This window comes from Scomber japonicus, chromosome 17, assembly GCF_027409825.1.
Source record: "Scomber japonicus isolate fScoJap1 chromosome 17, fScoJap1.pri, whole genome shotgun sequence".
NCBI classification, from domain to species: domain Eukaryota; kingdom Metazoa; phylum Chordata; class Actinopteri; order Scombriformes; family Scombridae; genus Scomber; species Scomber japonicus.
The window spans coordinates 13,834,378-13,860,852 of record NC_070594.1 but is presented as its reverse complement, the minus strand read 5'-3'; the positions used below and the strand labels follow the sequence as shown (position 1 = coordinate 13,860,852).

The window sequence follows — 26,475 nt, the reverse complement described above, 5'->3', positions numbered from 1 at the left end:
TTTGGGGGGGGTGGAGGGGCTGGGGAGAGCCAAAGCTGATGTGTGAATCGCCTGCCCAACAAGAGACTGGACTAATTATCACTCTAGGGCTGCTCTGTTCTCCCACGCACAGCATAGCGTCACTGTAGCAGGCTAATGTAGGTCTGAGCTGAATCCACCCTGTTCACAGAAACGTGTCCCGTAAGACATCTTGACTGACGAAATACAGTCCAAGATCTTCTCCATTATCGCTTTCCTGTCATTTTCACAGGGTAAGCACAGAGGAGCAGGGCGTCTGTCGCCAAGCTCAAGCATTAACGGTTTTATGGTTTATGATAACACTGATACTGACATTTGTGTGATTTCATGAATGTGTTATACTCATCCACAATTTTAGTGAGTATGTTTACATTTGTGTCTTCTTTTGTCTTAGGTAATGATATATAGTCTAATATTTTGATGGAGGAAAAAGAGAAAAAGTTATTTTTGTCCCTGTACACATGATACATACCGTCAACACCACCATCTTCTGCGGTGGCCATAAAATATCTCTTTTAAATTCTCCATGAAGACTTGAATTTTTAATAAGCCATCTATATTTGCATAGTTCTTTAATTACAAAGACGCAGACTTCTGTTTCCATCTGTCTAAGAAGCAGAAACTTCTGTGGCTTCACTACAGCCTCACTACATGTCACTCAAGCCAAAAACATCTGTGTAGATAACCTCCTTGGGGTGATGTCCACATGTTCAGTCACATTTACAGAATTCTACAAAAAGTCATAAACAAGTGTTTAAACTCAGCCATGACCAGTCAACGACGGTTTCCATCAGTAACTTTAGTTCTGTGGCCTCTCAGCAAGAAGGTTGAGTGTTAATTCACCTTTCACCCTGTTTGTCTTGGTGTAGAGTTTGCACATTTTCTCTGTGTTTGCTTTGGTTTCCTCCAACAATCAAAAAGCAATGTAGGTCAGGAGACTCCAAATAACCTCAGATGTCAATTTTCGTGGATTTATCTCTGCGTGTTTGTCCATCTACCGTATGTGTGCTTGTATGTTTGTCTTGCAATGGATAGCTAGCCTGGTGCTTCCAGCCTTTTACCAGCGAGTGCCGAGGTAGCTTCTTTCCCATCATCATGGCCCTGGGTAGAAAAATGTGGAAACAAACAGCAAACCAAAAAAATATGCCAAACAAATGAGCCTGTTTGTAAGTTTATAGGATAATAAGCGTTGCTGTCCTTTTGTGGAGTACATAAGGCCCCTGAAATCTGAGCGAGTTTTCCCAACATTGCTCAATTGGCCGAGCGATCATTCTGATGCACATAAAGCCGATGGTAGCAGCTTTTCTGTGAGTTGGCACAAAAACACAAAAGCTGTTATAGTGTCCCCAGCTGTAGGATGAAGGATGGTCGTGTCACCAAGCTCCAAAGATGCTCTTTTAAATTTTGCTGCACTGACAAACTCAGCATCTGTTTGGTGTTCCTCATAGCACCTCTCTCTCTCTTTCCTGGTTCCCTCCAAGATGGAGGATTTAATATTTAAGCCTTCTGTCAACCCTCACAGTGGCATAGTAAAACACTGCTGCTCTTACTTAATTTTCCATTTTTTTATGCAGCTCATAGCAGCATATATTGTAAGAAAGTTGAAACTCACTCAATCCTATATTAAATACAGTCTCCCACTCCTGATGACCTCTATCACCTGTTGTAGCTGAAGTGCCGGGGTATTATAATTCATCCACTGGTGGTTCAATATAATCCCTGACTGAGCTTTTGTTCAGTCATGGTCTCAGTTTTCTGTTTACCTGAGATCTCAGTGAAACACACTTTTTGATAGTTTCCTTTTTTCTCTTTTTCTTTTTCAAAAAGTCTGGGCCTCAACCTTTAAAATATATGGTTTCTGTGTGTGGGCAACATTTCCAAAGTGTGTTTTTGCAACAGTATTGATAGAGACATTAAAGGACTTGTTCATACATCACACGTCTGTTCTAGAAATATGGAAGCACTAATGTAGTTATTTGCAGAAGATACTATTCAATCTTAAAACTTTGTTCTGTAGTGCTCTCTATCAAAAAAGAGAGGGGTATTATTTCATTTGTAATTCTCCAGCATTTTGATGAGTTGTTTGAGGTTTTTCTTTACAACTGTTTGGACTGACATCATGTCTTTTTCCTGCCACAGCTTTAGTAGTCTTTTTTTTTTCAAATGGAACACATTGCCACACTGTAAATTCTTATTAGTTAACCTTAATTAATAATGTATTAGAAGTTGTACTTACATATGCTCATTTAGTATAGTAAACTTGAGTTTAAATAATGGGGGGAAAGTACCTGTATAGAGTACTTGATCATTAACTTCAGAAGTACACTTGACTTAGTATTTATTTATTTATTTGTTCCGATCGTGGCAATTTTCAGATCATAAAACAAACACACAACAACAACAAAAAAACAAAAAACACTACTATCATCTGAATCATATTCCATGGCCAAAAAGGAATTAAAATTACTATTTTAAACAACTAAATACTTCCAAGTGAAATATACTATGTGTGTTCCAAACAACACATTTATTTAAATTGGGTTAATTAATTCAACATTTCTGACAATTTAGAATTTCTCAGTTATATTTACTAGAACATCAATTTGATTTACTTGTTATATCCATGCAAACCAATAACCTTGAAAAGACCAAGTAAGTGTTAATCGTATTACTAAAGTGCTTCAGACATCCACTATACGTGAATGAAAAACAGGTTCTATTATCCTAAAATAATCCAATTCATAGTCATACATAATAAATCAGGGTCGTGACAAAGTTCAAGTTCAGTTATATGCTTTTCTTTTTTTTTTAATTCGACAGCTGACGTTGCTCCTTTGAAATTGTGATTCACACCAACAATACAGTTTTAATAAATGTGGTTGCGCTCGACTGCTCTGATGTAGTGATATGATGTGACACATACCTTTGTATTAGCAGTGACTTCTTTATGCATTTCGCATTTTACACCTGGGGCATCGTTGTAGTCGGGGTTTTTTCACACTTTGTTTTTTTTTTTTGGTCCCAGTTCTCTGCTTACAATATAAAATGCAACAAAGCTCAACCATGCAGAAGTCCATTAAGGATTCACTTGCTTGCATCAATGAGTCATACACACGCTGATGCAAGAGCAGTACAACACATTGTACGTGTATTGTAATTGGACGTGAGTCGGCTGTGTTTGGGTGTGTCCATGGGTCTGTCTGTCTTACTGCAGGACCAGGGCATTTACAATTCGACTGAAGGGCACAATAGTTTGATCTCACTTGTGTTCTTTTCGTCTGGGAGATGTGAGGGGAAGATTGCTGAATTACATTTACCCACACTGTTGTTACTCGAACTGATGGCTAAAGCTGTGAAGCCGTCATGGGGCTTTCTCAGCTCGTCATGGCACCCACCCAGAGCCTCTAAACATGATGGATGGGAATCTTGGAGAGCGTGGATTATACGAGGTCAGAGGAAAAAGAATCCGGGATGCTGTTGTCTGTTGAGGACACATGGCTGCAGCCATGGAATTGTCTGCTGCTTCGTAATACAGCCGCAGGCCAGTGAGCAGGGAATCCTGCCAAGATGAAGTCAGTGTTTGTATCCGGAACGGCCTCTATGGACCATGTCCTTTGGCGGTCAATGAGCTCACTTTGTGTTTCAATCAAAATTAAGCAATTTGGGTGGAAGGCACTCGTGCATCAAGCAGCAGTTTGTTTTGTCCTCTCAGTTAGAAAAGTAGAAACCAGGGGTCAGACATGCTCCTAATCCATGGGTTGAGGACATGACCAGTTTTTTAGTTTTTACAGAGTTCACTCCACTTCGTTATCACTGGGACTATTTATCTCTACAGCTACCAAAATTACATTTCATCCTCCATCATTAGCTGCAGCTTTTTTTAAGCTGGAGGGGAAAGCAGAGTGCTACGGCATTAAGAAAATGAACCCTTGCAGCTTTGAGGGCTCTTTACACCTATGTTTTAACAGCATAGTGCATTTTCAAGACTGCATTTAGGTCCACTCCTTTTTTCAGGTACAACAGCATTTGAAGACAAGGCTGGAAAATTGATAATTGTTTTCACATATCCACTAAAGCCATCTACAGTAAATTGGAAGTTAAATTATGTTTTAGTGTGTGAGTTTTAGAGAGAATGTGTGTGTATGCACAGCAGTAGTAATGCAGCCTGTGGGCCTGCTCTGTGCTCAGCTTGATTTCCTCAGCGGGGGAAGAGACATTTCTTGAGCAGACACATTCATCTGGACTAAGGCACAGTGAGCAAGCCTGGGGAAGATGCAGGTAAAAAAAACTGACAACGAAACATATTTTCATAAGCATGGTCTTGGAAGAAAGAAGAAAGGGAGAGGGATGCAGCAGGAAGGATGGAGAGGGTGAGATTGCAGTTGGTGGGGTTGGGGGGTTCAGGAAGTTGGAGAGAGACAAGGAGCCGGAGAGCAGGGGGGCTGAAAGACTATAGTTTTGTTGAAAAACTCAGCATCCGTTTCACGGGCCTGAGGCTGTAAGTTGTCATTTAAAACATTTCTCTGCAACAGCCCAGATGATTTTCTCCCTTTGTGCAGAGTGGTTCTGCTGCTTTGTACTGTCCAGTATGAATTCAATGGGACGCATTGAGTGTTGGAAGCAGGTATTTTCACAATCAGTAACATAAAAGATTATTAAAGCTTTCATACAATGAGGATAAACAGTCTATTCTTTCCACACTCGAGTCCCCCTCATGATGAGGCTTCAGCTGCGGCATTGCAGTTCACTGAATGTTTTATATGATTCAATTGGAAATGCAATGGTTTGTTCTACTGTGTGTGTGTGTGTGTGTGTGTGTGTGTGTGTGTGTGTGTGTGTGTGTGTGTGTGTGTGTGTGTGTGTGTGTGTGTGTGTGTGTGTGTATGTGTGTGTGTGTGTGTGTGTGTGTATGTGTGTGTACTGTGTGTGTGTGTACTGTGTGTGTACCTCTCTGTGCCTCTGTGTTTATCTCTCTTTTTTTCCACACTACAAGTGGACAAGTGGCATACATTTCCATGAACTACATGACAATAAACAGAAGTCACTGCTTAAAGGGAAACAAAAAAAACAAAACGCAAACCCAATACCAACATCCGCTCAGTGCTTCCTTAGTCTTCAGTACATGTTTTCCTTTGTAGGAATGATTTGTTATTACTCACTTTAATTGGTTGGATTAAAATCAATTCCGCCTATGAACAACAAGGTTTCATAAATCACATAGCAACATAGTTTTGTGGTAAAGCTGATGTATCACATCTATTCAGCTGGTCAGCAATCGATCATGAAAATGCCCATGAATCTTCTTGACAGGTTAAATGGTATTTACTCCGCAAAAAGTGAAGTGCCAACTAACTGGCTCATTGCAACTCTCTGAGACACCCTTGACCTTTCTGTGTTTGCTGCGGCAGTAGCCTCTTAAATTATCAATGAGGGCAACATTGAACCACAGTAAGGTGGGCAGAATGCAAAAGAAGCCTTGTATGATTTCAATGGACTCTACTCATCAGTGTTTGATATTAAGGTAGCATTGAAAACACAATACAATTCAAGGGTGTTACAGGAAAGTGATTAGCAGACACACTTGTCATTATTACTCATTTTTCATGATGTACTAGCTTCTAAATGGAAGTATAAAATAGGCTTAGCGCTTTAAATGGAAGTCACCTTGGACAAGAACATCAGCAATGCCAGTAAATGGCAATAATGATAAGCAGTTGCGCTATAAGCTTATTAATGTGGTCTGGCTGGTATTCCTAATCCCTTTGTCTTTTACATTTTGTAGAGAACAACTGCTGTCACCTTCCACTTCACATCCTGGAGCTCTCTCGCTCTCTGCTCGTAATCTTTATACAGTCAGTACCAGTGTAGTCACCTGTTTTACTATGTGTTTACTATTTTTATTTTTATCTCTAAGATGTAGCACACCCACTCAAATATGGGTTTTAATATCACAGGACAATATTTCCAGCCTTCCCACAGGCCTCTTTCATTTTGTTTTAATATATTAGAATTCCAAATAAAACACATCTTTATACAAGTGGCTTTATTAGCTCTGTACCTAAACAGTAAATGACATCAAGATGAAAGGTGAATAACAACAGCTACTACAAATATACAAGCATGTGTGGTAGACTATTCTGTATAACCTGTAGTAGTGCACACGAAACAACTAAACTGTTGCTGCGAGACAGTTTGAGTGCTCACACAGTGGCGTATGCCTCTGTGCATGTTTCCTTTTAATAAGTGCTGCACGTAATGACATATGACCATGATATTCTGTACTAATGACTGTCCCTGGCCTTTCTCTTTCACAGCTCCCATCAACCCTCACCTGAGTAAGTAATGTGCATCCCACTTAGCATGTCTCATCAGAGAAAGCGCTCCTCCTGTCAAATCACAGTCTGTGAAAACAGTGGGGAGACTCAAAGTAACTACATCCTGTAGAGATTTGACTCTCAACGTGTCACACTGTGCCAGAAGATCCGTCTAAGTATTCTTAAGTAGTACTAAATGAAGTATGATGAATTTGACTTCCTTTTAGGAATGCTGACACATTGAGAGCTTTAAATCTCTGCATGAGATTGTCCATTTTGGTTAATGCGTTTCCATCACATCAGGTGTTTTGTGAGAATTATGTATGCATGCATTTGTGCCCTGTGTGTTTACGTACTTAAGTGTTTAGTCCCATTTATGACACATTTCAGTGTCGAAACTTTTTAATTCATATTATTCACGCCTTGAGAATCCACACTTAATCATTGTTAGCTGTGCTGCAGTGTGCTGTTGTGTATTGTGGCTTATTTATTCATATCGATATATATTTTGGTGGGTGTTCACACAAACATTGCCAACATAATAACAAACATCCTAATCACCAACATCATTATCCAAATCCCTGAAGGAAACTATCTTACCTGCACACCTCCTCTTCCTCCCCCTTCTTCTGCCTTCTTCCAAATCCTCCTATCTCTCTCGGGCTCAGAAATAGAAAACATTTAGTTTAGCTCACAGTGGATGGGGGCATTAGTGTCTAGCATCAGTAGCTAGACCTCCATTTAAATCTACATGCCTATGAGGAAAAAAGTCAAGAGGGCCTACAACCCGGCCCCTTCTTCATTCTCCCACTCCACCACTTTCTTTCTTTTTTTGCTCTCACTTTCCATCCCTCTCTCTGCCTCGCAGCATCACTGCTTGCTTCCTTCCCTCTGTCCGTCCACCCACACTCTACCTCAGTCTGTTACCTCCATTACCTGAGTAAAAGCTGCAGATTCTGCTCCACTCAAGGTCACCACTCCAAACTGCTCCCAGCTACGTTTTAATAAATCAATGAATATTTATCAGAACACATGCCTGCATCCTGAATTTAAATGGTCTTTTTTACTATCTCTTTGAGGACACTGTTCAGTAGCAGCATGTCCTCTAGTTAGGTGTTTTGCTTTGTTTGTTACATAGATTAAATGGAGGTTTTGACACTGTTGATCCTGCCACTACCCCTTCATTAAACTGAGTGGGTTAGTTCCCCACGCATGTGTTTTCCAACTATTCATTAGTATATACAATGTTGGACATTCCCCTACATGTGACCGATCATAACCCCATGCTAGAGTAACAATTCCTCTTTTTTTATGCTTCCACGCAAGCGATAGCTGTGGCCAGAGGCATTATGTTTTCGGGTTGTCCATCCATCCATCCATCCGTCTCATTCTTGTGAAGATGATATCTCAAGAATACCTTGAGGGAGTTTCTTCAAATGTGGCACTAACATCCCTTTGGGCTCAAGGATGAACTGATTAAATTTTGGTTGTCAGGTGTCAAGGCCACTTTGACCTCATGACTGTCCCGTTCTCTCCTGAAAACAATATCTCAGGAATGCCTTGAGGGGATTTCTTCAAATTTGGCAAAAACGTCCATTTTGATTCAGGGATGGACCGAGTAGATTTTGGTGGTCAAAGGTCAAAATCACTGTGACCTTCCATCCCATTCTCATGAATGCGATATCTCAGAAACACCTGGGGGGAACTTCATTACATCTACCGCAAACTTGGTGGTCAAAGCTCAAGGTCACTATAACCTCACAAATGTGTTTTGGTCCACAACACAAGAAATCATATGTTAATTATGACAAAGTTTCATTCCAAATGATGTTATGCAAAAACACTTTTCTGACCATAACTCAGGAACAGAAGGAGAGATTGTGACCAGATTTCACAAGTGGTGGAATACTGAATTGGCGACACTAATATTTGGTGTCCACCTTGAAACTGAAAACCTTTTAGACAACATCCATATCTTAAGCAACGTATTTTGTCATCACTACAAGACTCACCTTTATTGGCCAAATATGTGAACACATACAAGAAAAATACACTTAATACTTTATATTAATTTCCCTCAAAGTCTTTATTACAAATATTATATGAGTCTGGACAGACATGGATGTAAACTGAAATTTGACTGGTTGGCAGAGGGATACAACCACAAGGCAGCATTGGCAAAATCCACAGTTTCATTCCCTCTCTGCACACTCCACTAGTTTAAAAATTGCAGTCAAAGGGGCGTGGGGAGCAACAGAGTAGAAAGGAGGAGGAGGGGGGGAGAAAGGAGAGAGGGAGAGCCAGTATATCCACCTGCATACCCACTACAGAGAAGATAGAGTGTGATAGAGGAGGAGGGAGGCGGTGTCAATTTTAAAAACTGATTACATGGAGTCCTTCTACAACATATTCAAGGACAATCACCTTTTTTTTTCCTTTTAATCATGAAAAAAATGAGGTATTCAAAATCATTAGCAGTTCAACAAATAGGACCTTTTTTGATCTAGAAAAACTATGAATACCTTTAAAAAACATGATTTTCCAACCCATTTCAAACAAAAATGTGTATTCAGTTGAATATTATTTACTGAGGCAGTATGTGTGTGTGTTTTGGCTTTTATTGAACGCTATCCATCATGATTCAGTAGGGGGCTGTCATGGTATAGCCTCTAAATATCAAGTTGTGATACACTTGCACACACTGCTGTTGGAGGTTTTGAGGGTGCTGCACGTTCTCTGCAGAGACTTCCCTTCAGAATAAAACCTAAGTGCATGTCGCTGTCAGGGAGAGAGGTCACATCCTAATTGAGAAATGATGTTTACCAGATCATATGGTGTAATTAAGACTTTCCTGCTGTATATTCCCCTGAGACACCCACACATACGCGCTCCAGGAAACCTCATAAATATACAGATAGTGTCACACTTCACACATACTGTAGTACATACTTCTAGTCAGTGTAACTTCTCACTCTTTTGTCACCAGGAGAGTTCCACTGCAGCTTTGAGGAGGAGCCCATCTGCATGTTCACCCAGGACAAGAACGATGATTTCGATTGGACGCGGCACAGTGCTGCTACCCGTGACACCAAGTATACACCAAACACCGGGCCCAGTGGTGACCGCAGTGGTTCCAAGCAGGGTAAGTAGTACATTTGTTAAGTTCCTCCTCCAAAGAATAATTTTCCAATCATACTGTAGACGGCAGACCTGTTGAACTTTTGGTTTAAACACTGTTTGTCTGCTGCAAATGTTAGTATTTTTGGCTAACTATTTGAGTACCCACAGAAGCAACCTAGGTCGAGTAGATTATCATTAGCTAATTAAATAGTTTTGCGGGGTTATTCAGTTGTTAATGTTAGAAAAAGAATTGTTCAGGACTGGAACAAACAATGTGTAGTATTTCCCAATTGGTCCTAGATGCTAATAAATTGGATTTCAGGGTAATGTTAATGGGTGCCGCTCTTTGTTGGTGTTCAGGAAGTTTCCACTCCAAATTCAGCCAAACTTTCCAAAATATTGTCAGTTAGTGCCTTTTCTTTTTGTAAAAGTGAAATATAAATATATTTGAACATATTTTAAACTTTGCCTTAAGTCAACAACATATTGTTTTAAAAAATGACCATTAATTTTGAAGAGTAAATCTGCCTCTGTTAACATTGTAGACTGCATTATGTACTGTGCTAGAATAGAAAGTACAGTAGGAATCAGGTAGCAAATGGTCTGTTGATTGAATCTTTAGATGGGTGATCAGTTCAGTGATTGTTTCATCTATTAATTATGACATTTGCTTTGCCATAAAGTGGCAGCACAACCAATGTTTGTGGCAGCCTCTCCCAGTACTTAGTAAAGACAGCAGGAAAGATCACTGGCTCCCCTCTCTCCTCCCTGCTGGAGTCTTACTACCAACGCTGTGTTGGCAGAGTTTCTAGCATCACCAGAGACCCCCATCACTCGTCCTACAACCTGTTTTCCCTCCTGCCATCTGGGAGGAGATATAGGAGCATCAAAATCTGAGTAGGATGAGAAACAGCCTCTTCCCCCAGGCAGTCAGAATCATGAACATATTGTGCCCCCCGCAAGCACGCCCACTCCCCCTACTTACATGCCCTTATACTGGACAAGTAAGATGGACAATTAAAATGCCTTAAATGCATTTCAAAACATGGTTTTACGACCATTTTCATTTACTTATTTTTTATACATTTTTACTACTTTTCAGTGAGTCTTCTAGTTTATCTTTTCATATTTATGTATTTAAGGTTCAAACCCCATACAAGTAAAACACTATTGTTCTTGTTTTTGATTATTTTTCTCCACTAAAAGTCATCAATGAGCTCCCCAATGCATTTACTTTAAGGTAGTCAAGATGAGTTGTTATTTACTGGATGGAAATCTTTCTTGAATTTATGCTTTTTCCTGTATTCATTGTAATGATGAAAAAGGTGTGTGATTGGTCTCGCTCCTTCTTTGAACAGAATCAAACGAGCTGAATTGACTTTGCTGCTCACGGCTTTAATTTTGGCCAATTGAGCTGCTTCCTTCCGCTGAGCATGAAAAGGCTTGAACCAGCAAATTTCCTCTTGCAGCTGTATTATTCGAGTATATTGTCTATTTTTCTTTTGCACTGGTTTAAACTGGGAGGAACAGCATTTCATGTTCATGTATGCAAATACAGAAACTTGAATCTTGATATACAGAAGCTGCATGTCTAAATCATGCCTTAATAAATATCAGTCACAGTTTGTGTTTACAGTAGAGCATTCATGTGTAGGCCATGAGAGCTGTAATAACATTTAAAACTATAAGTTACCCATAGTGCAAGTCTGTACAGTATGTTTTCACCTAAGAGTTAGACTTGTCTCTGTCTGTCTTGTTAACACATGTTTGAGATACAATGGGCTTCAGCTCCCAAGACACTGAATAAGAACATATAGGTTTAGAAAATGCACTGATGTAATAGATAGTAGAGATATCAAATAATTTACAAACCAGTGAGCAAATTAAAAAATTACGTTTCTCAGTTGGGGATTTATCTATAGCTGAACAATCATAATGCAAAATTATGCGCCAATAGGACAAAAAATGTAAGTGTAAGGGATTATTTCTGCCAGCTGTCAGTATGGCTCTGAAAATATTGCACCTGCTCATTGGATTGGAAATACATTGGTTGAATACACACATTTAAATGGACACCACTCTGTTATTTCCCATGTAACCATGCATGAATACATAAATTCCCTCAGTACACAGGAACACAGTGTAATTATAACGTTATTGCCAAATGACATTGAAAGATATAGAATAAGCAATTTGATTATGTTTAACTTTTATATACTAAACGTGACACTAAATGTGCCACTCATTTTGGATCATTGAAATAAGTTGATTCAAGTCTTCCTCACTGCATAATAGATGCTTTCAGCTGTACTCATTGTGTCACCAATTTCTTGCTGCAGCACAATCCAACAATGAGCAGCCTTGATCATTATTGTTAAGATAATCTTAAAACTGAGTCTCTGTTGCTGTTTCCATGGGTACCTGAATCCCGAGACATGTGCATAGTATTTAGTATTCAATATGTTCGTTACATGTGCAGGCATTCAATATTCAGGAGTATGATGAATAAATAATTAACAAAATTGGATTTGTAGGAATCTAGCAAAGGATTTCATATGAATCTTGTGATGGAAGTTATCTGTGATAGAATGTAAGTGCCCATTTAGGTGCTGTGGCACCAGCAGCAGCTGAAGCAGTAAATAATGCATTGGCTTTAATCACCTAATGGTTTCAAAATGTCCGGCATTTCATTACCAGCCCCATTCCTCTTTGCATATAATTATCTGATATGAGATTCAACTAAGGGAGATATTCTATTTGATTTTTGGCTGGAGGGGCATGGAGCAGTTCACCAGCTATCTTTCTTGTGCCTGTAGCAAAACAGAGATTGGCTTCAGATTATGTGGTTCTGACACAATTGGTTAGCTGTTTGACTCACTGCCGTCACTGCTGCTGTCCATGACTGTCAGGCCAAGGGACCGTAAATGTAACCCATTGTTATCATCTCGATTTGCCCCAGGTTACTGGTATTAGTAAAAGGAGAACTGTTCTTTGTAGAAAGCTCTGCTCTTTATCTGTGATATGGAAGGTTTCATTCCCATCATGCTGCCACAGACTGGCTGGAAAAGGCAGCTGAGCTTGACCAAGGATGTCTCGCTTTTTCCGAGTGTTTACAGTGACAAATAATTTGTTGGTGTATCAGCAGGCAGTCAGAAAGTAGTTGTTGTGGGATTTTGAACACTGCCAAAAGCTTTTTTACTTTTCAAAGTGTGCACCCACTCTTTGTTCCATTTCCCAGTGAGACACAATGACTTTGTCGTGTGTCCTGAGGATATTCACAACGTATATTCGAATAATACACTGTTCACTGTAAATACCGTATTTGTTGGGTAATTACTTTAAAGGAAAACTCATTTTTGTAGTTTTGGTGATCATTTCTAACATAATAGCATTGTACTCACCAGTTTACTGCTGACAGCTGGCAACAGTGGAAGAACAAGAGCAGTCAGACAATCAAACAGGTTTTAAACAAACCCCCAGGCGAGCTGAACTTCTTTGGAAGAGAAAACAAAGGCAAAGAGAAAAAATATCTTCCGAACTGTCAGTTTAACTTACTCTTAATGTGCCACACCTACGTGCAGCCAATTTGTAATCAGGGATTATTACCAATTCAGGGTACACTCCCCTCTGTTTTGCCTTCAAAGTGGATAATCTGGTTATACTGGCTTTATATCACATGTCAGATTATCTGACCACCTGAGTTTCATGCCCCATTGGACTTTATTGTATTGATGTATTGATCTGGTTCCCAGATACCAGCTAACAACTTGTTGAGTACAATGTTAGCAGAACCAATGTACATAACAAGCCAAGTTGTAATAAGTCAGAATCTTCCTTTAATGCTGTTCTTCCTTTAAAATGTAGATTGTAAGTTGCAGCTATGAAGAATCTAAATACTTCATTACTTTTGCTTGCTAGTAAATCTTATCTGCAACAGCCTACATGTCTGTATGTATATTTGTCTTTGTATGTGTGTCTATATATACATATATATTCATATATGTGTGTGTGTGTGTTTCTTGTGTCTCTATGCTTCAAGGTTTCTACATGTACATTGAGACATCAAGACCACGGAAGGAAGGGGACCAGGCACGGCTTGTAAGTCCGTTTTTCAACGTAGCACCTAAAAACCCGTACGGTATCACCAACCCACCTGCCTACTGCTTTGGCTTCTTCTACCACATGTATGGAAAACACATAGGTAAGATACAGTACTCATACGCTTCATTGTCCTTAGTTTCTAATAACAATCCTCTATGTTGCTCTCAGAAGTCATCCACCATATGTCCATCGTGGAAAAGATTGTGTTGATTTATACTCATTGTTTAATAGGTGATGGAGGAAGAATACAACTATCACAAATTTTTGGAAGAATCTGTCATTGTTCTGTGCTTTTGTTTTTTTAAGAAGCAACCAAAGTCAAATTGCTGCTAAATGAAGGAAATCTATTCTATCTGTGTGTAACAAAACACAGTCAGTGAGGAAACACCACAACAAATTGTATTTACCAAATCAAGCATCTGTTGGACATCACAGTGGCTTTGAGACATAAATTGAGAGATGATATTCTTGAAATTGCTGTCCCCCACCTATGTGTTTCACAGCGGGGTTTTCTGTTCTCTCTTGTGAACGAGCATTTGTTTGTGAGACAGGAAACAATGTAGTAGCTTTGAGGAAGCAAAAAAAGGGAAAATGGCAGCACTTTTTGCTGTAAGCAATGAAATTTCAATCATTTCCAGAGAGTTCGTCCCTGTGGCAAGTGAAGAAGGGAATTTTGTGCTTTCTTGCTGAAATTTTGTGAGTGCTGCCGTTAGATGTTTCTAGCAAAAGGTATCTCGTTTTTCCAACAAACGTCTTTAGAGGTGTGTACAGAAATTGTGGGCATTAGCTCGTACATTCCTCTCTAAATGTAGATAACAGGCTTGTGTGGACCATTTGAAGATAGCAGAGCCATTGAAGGAGCACTCTGTTGCCTGTGTCTGACTCTTAGGCTTCCGTCACCAGGGACCCAATCAGAAGACCACAAGCACTCCTGCTCTGAATGCTGTGTGTTTGTGTGGGCATTTGGGAGTGGTGGGCAAGATTGGATATCCAGCACAAAAACAGTGTTGAAGGAATCTAGTGGTGATTTCTGTGTCTAAGCTTCACCTTGTATCATTAGCTACTGCACAGGTTCATGAGGCAAGTGAAGGGCACCCCTGGCTGGGGTTGGAAGGTCATTTTGGTGTCTTGGGGGCTGGATGCTGCCACGGCATGAGAGTAGTTTGTCAAGATGATATTGTGCACTCAGACAAACAAAACATTAATGTTAGAATCAATGCATTTTCCACAAGAAAAGAAAGAAAGAACAAATCTAAATTAAAATGTCTATAACAGTTTTTATTAGCTTTAACAGAATGAGGTGCTCATGTATCATGTAGGAAATAAGAGATAATTAAAACCTATTTAATTTGTCTCCTGTTATAAAATATGTCGGCAAGTCTTCCAAGACCATGTCAGCATTTCAGGTGATCCCACATATGGCCCTAAGCCAAAGGTTTTGAAATTCCAGTCTGGTCTGACATCAGTGCATCGATCACCAGATATTAATGGTCCAGTTTAAGCCATTTAAGTGCCTCTCTACCACTGCAGCTCTCACATTGGCCTCTACAGTTGTAACCATGCAGTATGGGTCCTATAATGACACAGTAGCAACAAGACAAACTCACTAGCACCAATGTGTCTCATATCACTGCATCATTATATTATATTATTCCCCAAGCCACCAGATATCTCCCATTTGAATCAATCAAAGGCACCTCGCATAGCAAACATACGTGTCTTGTGGTAGGGATCATCATCTTTGACATTTGCGCCTTAAGAAAGCCAAGTGACTCTGTGATCTTGGCAGTCCTAAAAGTGTTTGGCATTAGTGATCAAAGTCTGTTAGATCACACTTGAAGCCCATTCTTGGTGATCCTTTCACCTGCAAAGCAAGTGTGGCATTTTAGGCTGACATGCGCAGTGACTGCCGTACGTTGCTGTCTGTGTCTGTCTTTTTGATACTACCATGAGGAGTTGCCAAAGCTGGAAATGTTCAAATCCTAAACTAAAGGGTTTTAAAAAGACAAATCACAAATGACACCAGACAAAGAGAGTGCACCTAGAAGTGTCCACTTAACTAAAAATACTACTTCAATAAATTCGGCTTCAGCCAACAAAAAGTGAGCAAAAGAATTTAAAAAAACCAAAACAGCAATAAAAGAAAAAGAGCACATTGATGGTGAATAAACCAAAGAGTTCATTTTTGTGCCTGTTAAACTTGACATTCAATAAACTGTAAAATCACTACAGGCTGGCAACTGCACTCTTCTCTCTCTTTTTGATGACACATTTACAGCGAGTATTTCGCTCCATTTACCTCAGTATTCTAGTGAGACATTAGTCGAATCAACGCCATCTCCGCCCTCCACCTGCTCCGCTTTCAGCTTCTGCTGGACCTGCTGCTCCCAACTCCAACCCACTTACTGATGCGCTCTCTTTTTTTTGTTCTTTCTTGCTATTTCTGAGTTTGGCACCTTATATATTCTTTATAAACAACAATGTTTGTGCATCTTATATTGTTTCATTTTGAAAAATTCCCTTTGAAGTTTATTTAATGGGCCATTGCACTATTGCATTATTAATATAAACAGACCTAAAGATTAGTATTTTTTCAGGTACAGTTCAACTGTAGTCTAAAAACACTTTTGTTACTTTATTAGAAAGCATTGCTACAGTATGCATCATGACATTTAGTTTCTTTTTTGAGTTTTGCGATCTGTCCCAGATATTAAATTATCTGCACAGATAGATACCGCGGTAAGAGTTAAGTGGGAAAATATTTTTTTTTATATAATTTGGGTGAAGTGACACTTTAACACTAAGTTGGCAAGCAAAACTCCATAAGGTCTGAGACTTAGCCAGGCTACAGTTCAGCTGTCCACAAACAGGCTGAGTGGAAGTGTCCAGGTGGGGGGGCCGGACCAAACATCTGGAGAGGTGGAGCAGAGGGAGGTGGAGAGAATATAAGGATAGAGGGCGACTCAGCAGGGAGATGAGAGCTCCTCCGGCTCCCTGCCGAGGTTGAGTAGGCCGTGACATTTCCAATTTGCTCAAATTGATCGCCAGCCAGACCCTCTCTTCCCTGCCCTCCCCGTCTGTGGTGAAGCCCATGCCCAGACTGTGGCATGTTATGATGAATGGGCTAAATGTCAAGGACTTGAAACCCGGCTCAGATCCTCCATAGCTACGCTCCATTTAGTATTCTGCCTCTACGGCCATGAGAGAAACTTGCCCCTTAGCTCAGGAATGTTGGTTTGTGATATTCTGAAACCAGAAAGGTGAACTCTTATAACAAATGTTCTGAACAATGTACGTTCACATACACCGTACTTTAAATAGTTGAAAGCATTTCATATTTAGGGCTGTGAGTCACAAAGCCATCTCCGCCGTGCAATGCCAAGAGTTTGATGTTCTTAGGGACTGCTCTTTTTAGGTGAGTCACAGTCAACTTATGGAAAGGCAGCACTGAAGGCCAGAATCAGTCAATAAGGAGTCTTGCCTACGCACTGATGAAAACAGTGGCACAGGCTCAAAGAAACTCCTCCGTAGTTAGCTAGCGGGGGGATACCTGAGACAAGGTCATGCCTAATTACTGAAGCACACATCAAAGTTTGCCTTTGGAGCCCGTGTCGCATTTGTTTATGGGATTATGTCTCTAGCAAAGCACACCAAGCAAGTCTGTTTAAAGCCTGACCTTCTGAGAAGCAATGGAGTCATTCTTTCATTAGCAAGGAGGGTGGTACTTCACCTCAATCCACCCCTCTCTCTCTCTCTCTCTCTCTCTCTCTCTCTCTCTCTCTCTCTCTCTCTCTCTCTCTCTCTCTCTCTCTCTCTCTCTCTCTCTCTCTCTCTCTCTCTCTTTTTCTCTCCCACCACATTTCAAGGAGCTATTTCTCACTTTTCAACACACTGACATCTTCCTCTTCTCAGATCTTTTTATATTCCACAGGTGTCTTCCACAGGTATTCCTCAAAAAATCAAAATAAATACATTTTAAAAAGACGATACCAAAGAACATACAGCAGATGCCATAGCTCAGGATGTGATGACACTGACATAACCACCTGTATCATGATGAGCGAAGGAAATGCAGGCCAGCCTGCTCAGCAAGAATCCTCTTATATCCAAAACACTTCAACGGAAGATGAAGCCGCGGGTCACGTTCTGTACAAGAGCTCATCTCTCACCAGGGAGATTGTGCTGTCGTGAGGGAAAGTGTATACCATGCTGATGAGAGAATATGAACGTGGACATACAGTATAGCTTTCTCATAGAGATGGTTTTTCTAAGGGGGCTGTACAGTAATGAGGCACCTTGCTGAGGCAAAGATGCATCACAGCTAAGAGTGCAGTCGTATCACCACTAAGGTGCTGCTTTCCATACTTGTGAAATTCATTTGACTTTAAAGCAGTGGTCCTACTGAGCCGGCAGAATGCTTCTCTATGGTGTTGATGTTAACCCGGTTTGGGTCTTCAGATGCTGCTTTCTCTCTCTCTCTCTTCCTGCATGACGAATAAAAAGAAAAAAACCCAAACACAATCGGTATGTTTGGAGAAGAGGGTAAAGTAGTTGCACTCTGTGTCATCATCTGACAGTTTTATATCAAAGCCCAGGGCCAGGCAAGAGGTCTGGGGAGTCTTCAATTCAGACCTAGTATATAGTCTATTCTGTCTCAATAAGCGCCAGTATTTCTGTGTTATTGTACGGGTTATATGAATTCAGTTGAAATGGATCTGTCATATTACATTTTCAAATGTAGAGTTGGCTTCAGCTGTGAATTCCAAGTAGTTTCTTCACAGGAAATCCAGGTGAGATGAAAGGAAGTTGGAGTGGGCAGAAATAGTTTGAAAGTAATGATAAATGAGGGAGAACTGTCCTCCACAGGGGAATTATTTACACTCACCAAAAATTCTCATCACACTTTGCCCATTAGTGCTAATTAATTTGGATTATTATGAGCTAGAGAATAATTTATCTTGGCTTGCAGAACCTCAACTTAATAAATGTATCAATTCAAATGACCTGAGTTTAACCTTTGCCACCTCTCGGCTCTGCCTCGAATGCAGAAGAATACATGAATTTGAAATGCAGGAGACAGAGATGACTATTAAGCTTAAAATGTTTAAGAGTCTAGACCCAAATTCATCTGCGATATTAAACTGGAATTCACTATGAAGCCTAAGTACTGTTTAAGGGCGGGTGGTATCTTGCATTGATTGCTAAAACATTCTGTAAGCACAAGAAAGATGGATGCAAGTTTGAAAATGACAGAAGGAGAGATAGAGAATATAAAATGTCCACAAGAGAGGGAGTGGGCGAGTATAAAAACAAAACAAAACTTAACTTTATTTGGTTTGTATTGAATTGTGGATGCTTATTAAAACCTAAAGAAATACATTGACCTCTCAACAGTGGATGGTATGCTTGCACAGATTTTGTGCATTGCTGATGACTAAAAGATGGTGATGACTAAGTGTTCTTGTGTGCCGAAGACCTACTTCTGTAAAATGTTACTATTGTGCTGTTGGCAACTGGGAGGAATAAAAAAAGGTTCAAGGTAATTCCCACGAAAATAGCCTATGAAATTATATAAAATCAGTCATGTTTATTTGCCTTGCTGCCCAAAAAGTAATCATGCCTCTGTACTGGTCCACAGCTCTGAAATTGGGAACCACTAACCTCTCTCTCCTTCATGCAGGGACTCTAAATGCCTTCCTAAAGCAGAAGGGCCAGACGACCTCCGAGGGTCTTGTATGGTCGCTAAGTGGTAACCAAGGTGACCGCTGGAAGCAGGCCAAAGTATGCATCCACCCAACAGCATCCTTCCAGGTAAGACCAAAAAAACCAAAACGTAATCAATTCAATACGCAGCAGCATTCCCCTTGCTGCCCTCTATTTTCCTCTCTGTCTGTGTTTGTATGGTGAAGTATTAGTTTCCTTGGGGGCGGCATATTGATGTAGCACTTCACAAGCCTTGATATTAAGCGGAGAAACGGATGGGATCCATAGTCATTTTTTGCAATTGAGAAAGCAATATCGCTCACGCTTTGCCATCAAAAAGCCTAGTCTTTGTGAGTAGCGAATATAGAACTGCAATATTCTCTATCATTTTTACGGCTGCAGTTTGTGGAAAGTAATTATAGTTTGGGCTGTCTCTGTGTCTTTTTTTTTTTTTTGTTCCCACTCTCACTTCTAGCTGTTCCACCACTACAAGCATTCTTATCTTAAAAATTTTGTGAAATTAAAAACAGAAATAAACACTCACTTGCCACCTGCTGGTGCTTCTCATAAGGGGCAATTTAACTTAATTTACATTGTGTACTTTTCTATTTTGTTTTTCAGTCGTGCTAATTTTCTTGTTTTTGTGCTCCCTTCGAGCCTGAATATATAATAGGATAAACTTGTTTTTTGTTTTTCACTCTCTAGGTGGTACTCGAAGGTATCCGGGGACCAGGCATCGAGGGAGACATCGCCATTGATGACGTCACGCTGGAGGAAGGGGAGTGTCGAGACCCACCACCCAGTAAGTACCACCGCATTTACACCTTCCTCTGTCCCCTTTATCTGAACTCCAGTTTAGTACTCCGGCTCTACCTCACTGGGCACAGTCGAGATTTACGAGAGGGGATCTAATCTTAGACAGCTGCCAGTATTGAACTACCGTCTCACTCTGTGGTTGCCATAGCAACAGTGTTGTAATCGCATGGACAATAGCTGAGTGCTACGCTGGTGAACGCTGGCTGAGTGGAACACTGTAATTGCGCCTTAGGAACAAACAGAAGGTAAAAACAGAAAACAAGACAGAAAATGGCCTGCAATTGACAAGGTGATATTGGTAGGCAGACAAACACTGTTCCTTTGATTTAATTCCTGTTATTTATGGTCAAAGGGGCATCATTTCCACACGCTTCTCAAAGATAGACATCCCTCTTAACAGTCCATAGATAAATCAGAGCAGTCTATTTTCATTTTCATGGCATTGATGGATAATAACCAGGCGTCCGAATGAGACTCAGAGTCTGTGATCTTGGTCTGCAACATATATTCTTTTTATTACTGCAAGATTATTATTACTGCAAGATATATATTATTATTATCTTAGTTATTTTTCATTTGGCTCCATTATGATTCAAAGCCACAACATTAATTCATTTGGAGTTATAGGAGTGGTCACCTAGGCTGAGGACAGTAATGCTATGAATTATGCAATTCAATCTCACATGATGAATCTTACATGACTTTATGTGATGTAAGAGGGCAAAAATGAGAAATATCTCATGAGGGCTGATGGGAGGTGACTTCTGACTGATGATTTTACTCAAGAAGAATGGTTCAGAGTAGCCGTTTCAGGATCCGCTCATACAGGTTAGTTCTGCCTTAAAGGAGCAGTTTGACATTGTAGAAGATGTGCTCGTTCACTTTCTTACTACGAGTTGGATGAAAAGATTGATTCCATGTCCATAAAATATGAAACTGGACCCAGAAGATGGCTAGCGTAGATTAGCATTAAGACTGAAAACAAGAAGAATCAGCTCCTCTGAAGCTCATGATTTAACATTTTGGGCCCCATTTTAACAATCTATAGCGCATGGCGTGAAGCGCATGGCGCAAGTGCCTTTGGGACAGGTTCAAATCCACTTTTGCTATTTTAACGGCGGAAAAATGGTCATTGCGCCAGGCGCATGGTCTAAAAGGGTCGGACTTAAGTCCCCTCATTAATCATAGGCGTGTATGGGTGTAACACGCGGTAAACCAATCAGAGTGTCATCTCCCATTCCCTTTAATATCAAGGAGCGCTATCACTTTGGCAGATTGCTATTATAACTGCGCCAGGGGAAACTAACAAAGATACATGCGCCACACCCGCCATCCGCTGTGCGCCGACTGCAAGATGGGGCCCTTTATGCTGTTTGTTTTGTCCATACAAAAATTGAAGTGTAGCTTTACAGGAAATCAAGCTAGCTGTTTATCCCTGTGTCCAAGCTAAACCAGCCAAACCTTTTCCTGACAGTAGGTTCATATTTAACAGGCAGATATGAAAGTGGTTCTGAGATTCATCTCGGATTTCCAGCAAGAAAGCAAAATATTCCCAAAATGTCAAACTGTTCCTTTAAACACACTTGGCTCCTTAAATGTCTATTGGTTCTGTTGTTGTGTCACTACGTACTGATAGTTCAGTACTGTATGTAATGTCACTAGTTCACATTGTATCTGTTTGTTTTCCTATTTAGATCTCAGCTCCAAGGTTCCTTCCACATCCTCCCATATATGGCTGCTATGCGTCACCTTGGTGATGACCCTCCTGGAAGGTCAGAGGTGACCCATCTCTTCGTCATCTCAGAGGCGCAAATTCAGACCCACCGTCTGTGAGCTATACCTTCGGCATCCAATCACCAAAGATTCATGCATCCTGAAAGCAGCAGGGGTCCCCTGATGGACCGCAGAGGGACCGAAATTAACGAATGAGAGAAAAAATATTGTGATAAAAAAGTTACACAAAAAGTAATAAAGAAGATGCGCTAATTTTTTAAAGAGACCTCTTTTACAGAACAACACTCCTCGGTGCAGGACTTGATAAGTCTTTACGAGCACAAAGACAGGTGGGCGATGAATCAGCCTGGACTTTGGCGATAGAGTTCACAAGCGTCGAGGCAGGACAGTTTGTAAAGCACAAGAACAATTTTATGAAGTTACGAAAATATCTTTGGAAGGTGGCGGAATATAGACACTGCTGACTCTGAAGAGGAACAGGAAAGGAAATAACATTTCCCTGCTTACATGGAATCAGACCTTTCTCTGTGTATCTTTATCTTTATTTTCTTGCACCAGATGCCAATCACCGACACTTGTTTTTCACTCTAGCCCAGCCTCACGTCACACCTTGGCATTTCTTTATCTGCTTGGTGCTGTACTGTAGAAAAACAAGGACTCTGGCAACATTTAGTTCTGTCTGCTAACTCCCCTGTAGCTGCCTATGTATCTTTTAACACTGTGCTCACGAGTCCAAGTGGCCAACCGATGGTATGGCGGCAGAACAATAAACGCAGAAGAATCAGCAAAGGTGTAGACAGCCGGACTTGAGGGCGGAGAGAAGCTCGAGCAGTGGGATGAGGAGCTGAAATGAGAGGGAGAGGTGGAAGGTGAGCAGAGAGGAGAAGGGATGTGAGGAACAGGCAGAGAGTAGAGAGCAGGTCCAATAAGTGAGGCTTGACTCTAATATTCAGTCAGCGGTCCGCCTGTGGAACAGAAGCCACTTTACTTTCTGCCATGAAACAAAGTGCCTTCAGATTACAAACCGAATCGTGAGTCTGGGTGTTAATCAACATCGAACACATCTCTGTTCATGTTTCCTCTGATGGGCTATTTTCTACATGTTTCTTTTGCCCCACAAGTGCTGACGGGAGGGCATGCTTGTTCAGAGGGAGTATGGGGTTGTGCTACACCCGGATTTAACTCCTGATGGGACAGTTGCCTGTGTGTGTGTGTGTGTCTGTCTGTCTGTGTGTGTGTCTGTGTGTGTGTGTGTGTGTGTATGTGTGTGTGTGTGTCTGTGTGTGTGTGTGTGTGTGTGTGCATGCGCCTAAGCCTATGCCTATGCCTATGCGTAGTTCAATGTGAGGGCAGCCGACCAGGCAGAGCTGGTTGAACCTGAGCACAGGTTTGGAAACGAATGGGTTTAAAACAAAAACAAAAAACAGCAGCAACAGTGAAAGTGAGGCTCTGGATCTTTTTTTTTTTCTTTTTTTCTTTTTTTTTTTTGCAAAAAGACAGTAACATCATACAGAAGGATAAAGACACTTTGTTGAATGAATGCCCCACTCTCCTCCCATAATTCTCCCTCCCTGCGGGCAAGCATTTTTTAACAAAAAGAAAAGAACAACTGCTGAATAAAACATTGCGTTGTACAGGGAGGAGGAGAGTAGGAACTTTCTTTGGGACTGCAGGCTCTTCAATAGGGTGATGCACCTCGTCCCTATCCTCCACCATTTATATGGAACAATATGAGAATAAAAGATAATAATGACCACAATAATAGTCATGATATTTTATTACTCTAGCGAGAATGTTTCTCTGCTTTTACACAAACTGTGAAGATTGACTGTGGAAGATCTACCTGAGACCATAACCTTAACCAGCGGGGTTTTTAAAAAATGTATTGTAAAAAAGAGAAAACAAGAAAATGAAAAATTCCGTTCATTGTTGGTTATGACAAATGTTTTAAGGACTTGTGTCTTGTTTCTTATATTTTCTGTTGAAGATGACTTAACTTCCTTTCTCTTCTTGTTGTCTCCCTTGCATTGCTGAAGTATCCAAGCTGATGGAAGCATTAAGAAGTAAACCAATTTGGTAACTGTATAACTTGTAAATGTTAAAGAAGCTCTATTCAAAGGTTTATGATAAATGTTTTATGTTGGAGTACAGGAAGCACAACATACAGTTTAAGGTCTCAACATATAAAGTCCATTTTATATTTCTCTGCACATACGTGACCTATTCCCACCAATTCAGGCTTGTTCACTTCTCTGAATTAAGTCCACGTTTAACAACAAGTTGACCATTTTCTTCTTTTTAAATTCATATTTATAGTGCAACCAGAACACTGAAGAACATAAAGGGAGCTCAGTCGAGAGTATAAATGAATGAATGCAGACTGGGTGAGGAGTTGAATTTGGTGTTGTGGTTGTTCAGCATGTAGCCTCTTCTGTAGAAGCCTGGGTTGGTCAGAGTGGGTCGTGTACATGTGTGAGCATAAAGCTGTGTACAATAGGTGTGATAAGAAACTGATACATGTAAAGACGATAAATATGCTAAAGCAAAACAGAGCAGAATGATGAGCATTTCAGGGCATCTTTACAATATCATTATGGTCTGTATGAAGTTATTACAGAGAAATAATCACAGGTATTACCTGCTATCCATTTCAGTTTGAAGATTCATTTCTGTGTTTTTATTTCCTTAAGGCCCAGATCACAATGAATGTATGCAGTTCTGGGGGAGTTGTTTTCTTACAGTCTTACTAGATGTAACGTTTTACTAAAACATAATGTTTTTTGTGTGCTTTTGATGATGACATCTTTCAGACTTTCATAGGTTGTTTTGGACACATAAAGAACATGTAATTTGTCTGACATTGACACAGACTTTGACACGGTTTCCAAAAATACAAGTGCAGATAAAGTATCCATTAGCCAGTCGCTATCCTCCCGAGGTATAGTAGGTAATGAAAAGTGCCAAAGTGCCCCATGTAGCTGTCACTGTTACTAAGTATGGATATGAGTTTCTTAAAATATTTTGGTAACTGTTCCTTTTACAGTCAACCTGAGTGTCTGGTCAATTAATGACAAGAAAGGAAATCGGTTTATAATAGGAAATATTACAAATTACATCCAGATTTACATGAACTAACACCTTTGGTATCACGTTGGTATTTCTGTCAAAGGTTGAAATAGTTTGACATTTTAGAAAATACTCTAATTTGCTTTCTAGCAGAGAAGAAGATCGATACCACTCTCATATCTGTAGGCTACAGCAAATATCAAGCTACAGCCAGGAGCTAGCTTAGCTTAGCATAAAGACTAGAAACAGGGGGAAACAGGTAGTCTGGTTTGTCCAAAAGGAGCAAAATATGTTCACCAACACCTTTAAAGCTCAAATATTAGCATGTTAACTCTCTTTTGTTTAATCCATACAAAAAAACAAGTCAAGTTGTGTTTCTACAAGAGGGATTTCACCATGAGGCTGCCAGGAAAACAGGGGAGACCACACCCGGCCAAAAACAAATAAAATCGCAACTCTAATAAATATACAACAGTATACAAATTTGTAAGATTTAGAAAGAGCCACATTTCTCAGACCTAATGTTAAGATTAAGTTTAAAAGTACACGTCCCTTTCAGTCACGACACACTAGTTTATTTTTTTATGAGTATGTTGGAATTACAATAACTTTATCCATGCAAAGAACGGTGGCAGACCTCATTTTCTGGTGTGTATTATTAAATTCTGGATACATTCATACATATCTGCAAAATTTTCATCTGTGTGAAGAAAATGTCGTGTTTTCCTGGAGCCGTGGCTGTAATTGGACACCAAAAGGATTCATTGTTTGTTTCAGTGGTATTACAGCTCTCACCATGTCCTTGATTTCCATTTCTGTGCAGTCCTCACACCCAGCGTCAGCCTCTGCCCTTTGTGTGCATGAGGGATGGGAGCCTGGTGAGTAGCTTACACACTCAGCTCTCCTCTATTTATTGATAAAAGCCCTCTAAGCTACTTCAAAGTACAGTTGTAGGGGATTAACAGTTTTTGAATATGTAAACAGTCTTATGTGACAGTTTTGGGGGGTTTTTTTGTTACTCACTTCATTTTGACGATGAGAGGCGTCTCTGGTTGTGGAAGGGTTTGAAGTGCTCATAAACTAACAAGGAAAAATGAATTTGAGATGTTTCAAGCTTCTGACGTTGGTTTAGTTTTGATCTGAGTGTGTCCGCATTGTCCAAACATCGCCAGGCACAGTACAGTGCTGAGCCTGAGCCTGAGGCATTTTGTGTGTGTGGTGTTATTCCCACCAGCACCCGTCAGATGTTTCTCACAGCAGTTTGATGCTCATGCGGGATTTCCAGTTGTTTGCCATAAATTTTAATGAGAGTGTTAAAAAAAAGAAATAAAATAACAGTGCTACTTTTCTATTTGTGGTACATGGCAATCCATTAAATTCTTATAAACACTCTCAGGTCATTATAAAACTCTTTTTTAGTTTTAGATTATCTGAATCTTACAGGCTTGAGTCATACTAAACATTATAAATGAGGTGTTTGGTCAGATGTATTGCATTACATTTCACTGCTGAGAATAAATAAGTTTTTTGTATGGAGGCTTTTCAGGTTGGAGGGTGGAGGGGTGCAGTACAGCAGTAAACAGACAAAAATAGTATTTTAATT

The 26,475-nt window shown here is 40.2% G+C and overlaps 1 protein-coding gene across 1 annotated transcript in view; it reads left to right on the top strand.

Moving 5' to 3' along the window:
- mdga2a (MAM domain containing glycosylphosphatidylinositol anchor 2a) overlaps positions 1-21,855 on the top strand; it is a 172,734-nt gene extending 150,879 nt beyond the window's left edge. Inside the window, exons 13-18 of the mRNA XM_053336450.1 lie at positions 6,333-6,353; positions 9,319-9,474; positions 13,492-13,653; positions 19,234-19,364; positions 19,962-20,058; positions 21,767-21,855. Of these exons, the coding sequence (XP_053192425.1) occupies positions 6,333-6,353; positions 9,319-9,474; positions 13,492-13,653; positions 19,234-19,364; positions 19,962-20,058; positions 21,767-21,855 (656 nt within the window). The remainder of the gene's footprint in view (positions 1-6,332; positions 6,354-9,318; positions 9,475-13,491; positions 13,654-19,233; positions 19,365-19,961; positions 20,059-21,766) is intronic.
- The last annotated feature ends 4,620 nt before the right edge of the window (positions 21,856-26,475 follow it).